The 8,144-nt window shown below is 42.3% G+C and overlaps 1 protein-coding gene across 1 annotated transcript in view; it reads left to right on the top strand.

Annotated features, from left to right (window-relative positions):
* tbc1d8 (TBC1 domain family member 8) overlaps positions 1-7,898 on the top strand; it is a 31,707-nt gene extending 23,809 nt beyond the window's left edge. Inside the window, exons 11-20 of the mRNA XM_008290453.1 lie at positions 588-705; positions 2,840-3,125; positions 3,582-3,723; positions 4,568-4,666; positions 4,758-4,826; positions 4,920-5,190; positions 5,299-5,364; positions 5,448-5,534; positions 5,661-5,770; positions 6,644-7,898. Coding sequence (XP_008288675.1) covers positions 588-705; positions 2,840-3,125; positions 3,582-3,723; positions 4,568-4,666; positions 4,758-4,826; positions 4,920-5,190; positions 5,299-5,364; positions 5,448-5,534; positions 5,661-5,770; positions 6,644-7,057 — 1,662 coding nt within the window. The 3' untranslated portion in view covers positions 7,058-7,898. The remainder of the gene's footprint in view (positions 1-587; positions 706-2,839; positions 3,126-3,581; positions 3,724-4,567; positions 4,667-4,757; positions 4,827-4,919; positions 5,191-5,298; positions 5,365-5,447; positions 5,535-5,660; positions 5,771-6,643) is intronic.
* Positions 7,899-8,144: the final 246 nt, after the last annotated feature.

Here is an 8,144-nt window from a genome sequence, read left to right as displayed (position 1 = left end):
GCTCTGGACTGTTTCTTTTCCTGAAATATTGAATCATTGTTGAAAGTGAAACCATATGACATGTGAACACCTCATCATAGACTACACACTACACATTGCCAAAAATATACTAAAAAATCTCTGGTTTAATTTTTATGAACATGTACATTTTAAAAGCTTGTTAAATTACTCACTGTGTACATTTTTCATGTCAAGAGAAGCTGTCAGATAAATCTAGTGGAGTACAGTCTCTTTCTCTGAAATGTGGTGGAGTGGAAGTACGAAACAGCGAAAAATGAAAATATTCAAGTAAAATACCTCAAAGTTTAATTCAGTTACATTACTTGAGTAAATGTACTTGGCTGTGTTCCACCACTGGAGGTAAGTGTGTCGTGTGATGGACATTTATTGGCAGAAACATTATTAAATACACAAGCATTAATCAACTCATTTGATAATGTGTATTTAGTGCATCATTTACAGACTAACCTCCACGCTGTGTTTCATGCCTTAAAGCAATGTATCTGGAATGACTCGTTTCTCAACTGTAGCTTCTCGTCTTTATGTAAATTTCACACCTTTGCCTCTGCTTGTCTTCCTCCGTGCAGTCTATGAACATCCTGGCATCGGTGCTGCTGCTCTACGCTAAAGAAGAAGAAGCTTTCTGGCTGCTGGTGGCTGTCTGTGAGAGGATGCTGCCTGACTACTTCAACCGCAGGGTCATAGGTGAGAACAGAGCGAAGACACGAGCTTTATTTACTGACACTGATTTTATCCACTTCAAGGGAGTTTAAAATCACACACAGGCTGATCATCTGTTTCTCAGACACAAAACAACCCCAAAAGGCTTGTTATTGGCCTCTGAAATAAGGCATTATTTCCTGTGTTTGTGGAGCTGTTTATTTTGGATGTGCAAGGTGCGTTTGAAACAATTTCCTCTTCCTCGTAATGTCCAGTGTGTTTTTGTGTTTGCGGGCGTCTTTCCTAGTGATTGTGTTCTGAGAATCTCTATGTGCTGCATAGACGTGATGCTCAGGGATAAGTGGAGTTATGTTTTTTTCTTAGCATTCACAATTTTCAAACACAGCAGAGACAAAAACAATAACAAACGTATCCTGTCGGTAACCTGTTTATGTGCATTACTGTTGATGCATTTCGGATTATATAATAGTTCTGCAGCCCAGCGCGTAAACAGTGAGGTGTCAGTACTTGTCTCTGTCCTATATTTGTTGATGGCGTTAAAACGATAAAATGACTTTACATTTCCTGTTTTGCAGCTATTCAACACAGACAAACAATCGTGTGCTATAATAATCCTAATGTCGGTGAGGTTCAGAGCAACGGTTAGACTGAATGTCCATCTGTTGCTGCCATCTAGTGGGCAAAACCATCAAAAACAGCCTCTGAACTCCAAGCAGTTTCTGTTTATTTGTCGCTCCTGTCTCATTTTTCTTCACTGTGGGCTCATTTTTCACTGTAATATGAAGTTCTGCACCTCTATGGAAACAGCAGAACCATGGCTAGAAGTAGAAAGAGCTCAGAAATGTCTTCTGTGAGGGTAAACAACGTTATTAGGTTAGAAATCATAAAAAAAAAATACAATGAATGTGAAATAGCTTTGATTTTTTTTCAACATGTATAACAAGTGCATACAGGTGTCACCAGTACTGTGGAAAAAAAACATCTAAATACAAAAAACATTTAACTAGTTTCCGTGCTCTTCTCCAATTTTTTCTACAGCAGTTCAACCTGCATTTAAAAGTCCCAGATTTTTTAGTCAGCTCACTGCTGGTTGCGGCTGAGACGCTAATAGCTCCACATTTATTCTAATGAGCTCAAAATTCTTCTTACAGAATCTGGGTGGTGCAGACAATTTGTTTTTGGGGATTTTTTAAATGACACATGCAGAATAAAGTGATTCAGATGAAAAAAATCCTTATTTTAACCATTTATAGGGCACTCATTAAAATACTTGGAAAATATCAAATTTCAACCCTGCAGTGTTATTGGTGGATATAAGAGGACTTTTTAAAAAACTTTCAGATTTAGGCTCCAAATCAAAGTCAGTCAGATTCTTTGCCTACCGAGGGTAAAAAAATAAAAATAAAAAAATAAAAAATAAAAATAAAATGTGCATTAATTATTGTAAAAAAAAAAAAAATGAAATGAGAAATAAAAAATACACATAAAGATAAGGGAACATTTATTTCCTAAGCAGTCACACTTATGGAACTTATGACAATTGTTACCAAATATCAGTGTGGCTCACTCGTGATTGGTCAGACGCCATAGTGTTGTGTTGTGATGTAGCCTGAGCTTCGTTGATTGGCTGGATGAAGTCACATGACCCTGCCCCCTGCCATTTTTTAAAGCCTGTGGAAGTTACCATATATGGTTCCTTGTCCGATGAAGGGTTGAGCTCATATTTGTTCAATTTTCCTTCACGTCAAGAACCTTAGACTGAACAAAATTGCATTTACATTTTCTGGCTGATTGGTCTAATTATAGTAATTTTAGAAAATAAAAAAAAGACAATGTGCCCTTTAAACCTGTTGATGGATTTTGGGGTTCAGACGGTTTACGGTACAAGGTCCAAACACAAACCCTCATCTGTACAATACATTGATGGACCAAAAGCTGGCATCACGTCTGATCAGATTAAAAATGTTGGTGTCTTATTTGTTTATCAGACAACAGTGGATTTTAATCATTATTGCATTTAGACTACATTTATTTTTGTACAACTGCTTGTGTGATATTTAATTTTTGCTTCAGAAAGAATTGCAGCATCATTTGGTATCAAATGCAGACATGTCTGTGTCACACTCTCCATGCTTGACTCCGTCTTTTCCTGCTGCAGGAGCTCAGGTGGATCAGTCGGTGTTTGAGGAGCTGATCAGGGAGCGTTTGCCGGAGTTGGCTGAGCAGGTTCCAGACCTCTCTACTCTCTCCTCCGTGTCCCTCTCCTGGTTCCTCACCCTCTTCCTCAGTGTGCTGCCCTTCCAGAGCGCCGTCTGTGTGGTCGACTGCTTCTTCTTCCACGGAATCAAAGCCATATTCCAGCTGGGTTTGGCCGTGCTGGACGCCAACGCTGCGCTGCTCTCTGCCAGCACAGACGATGGACAGGCACTCATGATTCTCACAAGGTAGGTTTGTGTATTGGTATGATGAAAACTAAATCAGGCTCAGTCTGTAGCTAAGCACAAATAGCACCAGGTCTTCGGCAAAAATTCTGTATGCAGATGATTTGCATTAGTTGCTTGCTTCTGTCATGTATCAGCTCTGCAGGTAAAGGCTGCAGCCATAAATTGCAATAGGTTTTTTGTTTTTTGGGGTTTTTTTTTTGCTCATAACGTTTTCTTAAGGCGTTTAATAGTAACACAGCTGAACTCTCCTATTGGTTTATTGCAAGAGGCAGTGCCACACAGAGAGGAGCCCGTGATGCCAAAGTTGATGCTAAATTCACTCATGGATTTTAATTTATAGTCGAGATGTGTTTATGGAACAAACTGAAGTGCTTTTCTATTGTGAAGTGATTAAACATGTTATATTTGAAGCACATGAAATGACAGACTGTGAACCCTCTGCTCTGTGCTGTGCAGCTTCCTGGACCAGGTTGGAGGTGAAGACTCGTCCTGCGTCCCGTCCTCGCCGCCTGCTGCAGAGGAGAGCAGCTGCAGCGACGCTGATATTCCCGCTGTGGGACACGCAAACATCACCGACCTCATCAATGAGTCCTACGAGGTGAGAGACTCGCAAGAAGGATGCTGCTGGAGGCTGACGTTGCACCATTTTTATTTTTATTTTACAGCAAATCCTTATTTTTTTTAAAACATTCTTAGATTCCTTGATTAAAAATAAAGCCATTGTGTGGACTCACTGTTAAAGCTGGGGTAGGCAGTCGTTGTTTTGGCGTCATCGGGTAAAAATTCCACACTAACCTGTCAGCTAGTTAAAATTCTGTGAAGGAAACTAGATTTCTGCAGCTTCTCTTGGCTCCATTTCAGGCTTTAGAAGATGCAGCCCGCAACAGGCAACTTTACCTAATCACAGATCTTTAAACCCAGACAAGATAAGATGAGCCACAGTGAGGACATGGTGGCTGGTTGGGCTAAATAAATAGTACCAATGTTACCTAAATCTCAAAATGCATCCAAATCACACAGGCTGTGATGTTTTGATGAAGGTAAAATGCTTCACAACATATTTATAAAAGGAATGTAGTGTGATTTCCTGGCCTACACATTGTACTCTCCAGATGTATTTGTATGTTATAAACTTGTTTGAGTGGACAAGAAATACAAAAAAAAAAGATCATTTCCACTGAAGTCATGAATCATGTCGTCAAAATAATTGCAGTATGATTTTTTATTTTTTGCTTATGGTTCGTCTGTATTTGCTGGTGTGTTCAGAAGATAACATTCACTCAGGGGGAGGTTGGACTCCTTGTGGAAAGCCAAATGTTTTTCCAGATTTCTTCACTTCCTGCAGCTTTAGTTTTCGTTCAGTCTTCATAACTTCTGGTGGGCAGCATGCTCCTGTTGCCTTCAATTTCATATTATTCTCAGTTATTTGTTTCTTCCGTCAGAAATTCGGAGATCTGACAGTGCGGCAGATTGAGAGGCTTCGCTGTCGACACAGAATCCGAGTGCTGCAGGCTCATGAAGACACCACCAAAGAAAATGCTGTGAGCAGACAGAGAGTATAAACATATTTAAAGCTGCTTAACATAAACTTTACTGCATGCCATCCTCCCATACTTCGGTATTTCTGTGCAGCTGAGGCTGGTGACTCCAGATGTTTCCATCTCTCCAGAGAACTTGGCTGACATCTATGACCTCTTCAAGGTATCTCCAGATTATCATGCTTCCTCGTGCTCAGAGACGTTGATGTGTGAAAGGACAGTTTAATCGTTTTGGACGATGTTTTCTTCTACTCAGACCGAGCACTTCATCAGTCTATACTGGGGCGACAGCAGCTCTGCAGCAGCAGCAGAGGCGGCAGCTTGGCAGTACGGAGACTCCGGTCGCTCGTATGTGGAGCGACAGTATCGGCTGGACCGACCCCAGTTTAAGAGCCTGTACGGGCTGCTGGTGCCGTGGCCCGGCGGCTCGAACCAGCACACCGACACGCTGGCCAACCGCTCCTTCACCCTGCTGGACCAGGACCGAGACAACCTGGTCACCTTTAGAGAGTTTGCCAGCTGGCTGGGTAGGCGGAGGGAGGACAGGGTGGAAATATTGAAAAAATATTCAGTTCATTCTTGAGTGTTTAACGACTCAAATGTGTCTCAAAAACTGCCTCTTTTGTTTTTTTCAGACACTTTGTACTGTGAAGAGCTGAATGAGAAAATCAGGCTGCTGTATCGCCTTCACATCCCTCCAGGTTAGTCATCCTGTTAGCACAATGAGAGTGATTCAGAGTTGCAGTCAGGCCAGTAACTGACTGGTTTAACCGTGTGTCTGCAGCTTTGACTGAAAGTGAGGACGACCCGTCTGTGATGAAGAGCCCCCTGCTGTCCACCAACAGACCCCTCTATGTTAATCTGTCCTCTGGTTGGTGCAGACACACTTTGACTCATCATCATGTGCTGATTAGCTCAACATGTGTTTAATGTGTCAGATAAATGCATGAAATAATTCAGAGCGGCTGAAGAAAATCTGACTCTTCTGTAATTCCAGATGATGAAGGTGAAGTAAAAGATTACCAGGAGCAGCTGAAGCAGATGCTGCAGGATCTGGTGAAAGAGAAGGAGAAAGACGTGGAGAAGCCTCTGCCACTCATGAACCAGGTACTGAATACTAGTTCTAGTCCCCTTGTTTTCTGTCATCTATCTTCTGTGATATCACAAATAGAAGTGAGTCAACCTGGCGTACTTTTAGGGAAGTAGTCCTGTCAACAGATATGTCTGTTGCAATTTCATGTTTATTTCCCTTTGTTTGTATGTGACGGTTTGTAACACTCCCTCTCAGTCATGCACTTTGTTGTGAAGCAACAATGAACACACCACCAAATAGTGATGTCCTGATCAAGGTTTTTTTCCCCCGTCCAATCCGAGTAATTTAATTCTTAGTACGTGCTGATGCGTAACACCATTTTCTTTCATAGCACACACCTTATGTATTGTAAATGCCTCCAGCTGTGTGGCGACTAGAGGGGGTGGGGAGTTGTGTGTTGGCAAGCAGAGAGGATTGTGGGTGTTTAGCTAGCAGAGGGGCACAATGACAAAGTCTTGTGTGAGGCCTAATGACTTCCAGCCAGCACGCTTATGCAAGAACTAGTTAGAAACAACGAGAAATGTGTTATTGTACCACAGTGGCATGTGTTAAAGCAGCCTTTGTGCATAATGTGTCTGTGGTTTTATCAATGTAAGGTGTGCTACATGGAATGATGCTGCTGTGCAAAGAAAATGCAGTGAAGTTACTTTTCTTTAAATGAACATAAGATCTATTTCTGGTTTATATGGTGGAACTATTTGTATCAAAGCTTCTCGCGATGAATCCCGAGCTTCACCAGGGCTGTCAGCATATATGAGACTCATAATGCACAAAATACATTTCATGATGTAACCTGATCCCCCTCCAGTGTCTGACTGCTCTTAGTGTCGGCTCATTGTTCCTGAACTCCACTGATATAAGCCCTCTTCATCCTGTCTCCTCTACAGCGGGAGTTCATCCAGTTCTGTAAAACGCTCTACAGCATGTTCCACGGTGACCCGGAGGAGAACGACCTCTTCCAGGCCATTGCCACGGTAACCAGCCTGGTGCTGCAGATCGGCGAGGCTGGCCACCGCGGGCAAACCTCAGAGTCAGAGGTCATCGGCAAAGAGGAGGCGAAAGCAGCGGCACCCGCACCCGCTGAGGACGCCGGACTCGACGGCGGCAGTGACGGGAAGTCGGCGGCGGAGAGCGAGTGGACGGTCAGCTATGCTCAGATCCTGGCGTCGCTGCTGACTGAACAGGCGCTGGTGAACTTCTTCGAGAAGCCGGTGGATCTGACGGCGAAAATCAGAGAAGCCAAGGAGAGACAGTATCACCAGCGGGCGAGTTTGCTCACGCTGCAGCAAGGGACCAGATGACTGAAATGTGAACTCCGAGCCACGACACAAGCCAAATATCCTGAAGAAAGCTACAGTATCATTTGACAGAACGCTGCAGATTCAAATTGAGCTGAGCAGGAAGCTAGAGAGCCTTAAGTTCATCTGTGACAGCTATAACCTTAGTATGACTGCAGACGTTGCAGCCGCACTGGCAGGACTCCCTGTGACGCTCTGACCTTCTTTGGTCTGTAACTGACAACAGAAAGGAGTTTTTTTTTTTTCCACAACATTTTGAGCCAAAAACAGTCCTGACTCTCCAGCAGCCCATTTAATGGTCGACTCACTGGTATTAGACATGAGTAATGTCAAATTATATTTTTCATTTAGTGCTATAAGCCTTGAGAAATTACAATTATTGCCTTCTGATGTCACCACGAGGATGCCCTCAGTTAAACTGTGGCTACCGCTTTCTAGTAAGGCATTCCTTCAGTGTTTACAGGCTGTGACTGATTACATAAATCAATGATACTTTCTAGATTAGCGGTAAGCCCTCGTCAGCTTTCTCTCACTTCTCCAAAAGGCTGCCTTATTAGAGAGTTCTACCGACAAACCTTAACACACAAATGTGCAGCATTAAGGACAAATCCAGCATGCAATGAGTGTTCTTTTTTATTATTATTAATTTTATTACTTCTGTTTCTTTAACATAAATTTTTTTTTCAAATGCACGCTTTCGATTAAAGATATTTTTCAACTTTTTTCAAATTACTGGGAGATAATCGACAGTGTTGTGAAACTGTTACAAAAAGCAGAAAAAAACAAACGCACCACTGGAAGTGTCCTTTAAATAAAATACACTGCAGAAATCCGACTGGTTTCATATTTGGCCTGACATTGTGTTTTTTAAGCTCTTTCCTCTCTGGGAGAAGTTGATGTTTTGCCCCTGCAGATATTTTTTTTCAGCATAAATATGCAAATTTCAGCAATGTTTTGCGGTTACATAGACTCACAGCCACTTACAACAACCAACAAGGGTTCATTGTCACTGGGGAGGCAGCTCAGAGGTCAGAAACAAGACAGAAAAAAACAAACATGGTAATTAGGGTCCGAGCACACCAGTGCAAGG

The sequence above is a fragment of the Stegastes partitus genome, unplaced genomic scaffold (genome assembly GCF_000690725.1).
Source record: "Stegastes partitus isolate 25-593 unplaced genomic scaffold, Stegastes_partitus-1.0.2 Scaffold674, whole genome shotgun sequence".
In the NCBI taxonomy this organism is placed as follows: domain Eukaryota; kingdom Metazoa; phylum Chordata; class Actinopteri; family Pomacentridae; genus Stegastes; species Stegastes partitus.
The sequence above is the reverse complement of the archived record's forward strand: the minus strand, read 5'-3'. Positions and strand labels throughout refer to the sequence as shown.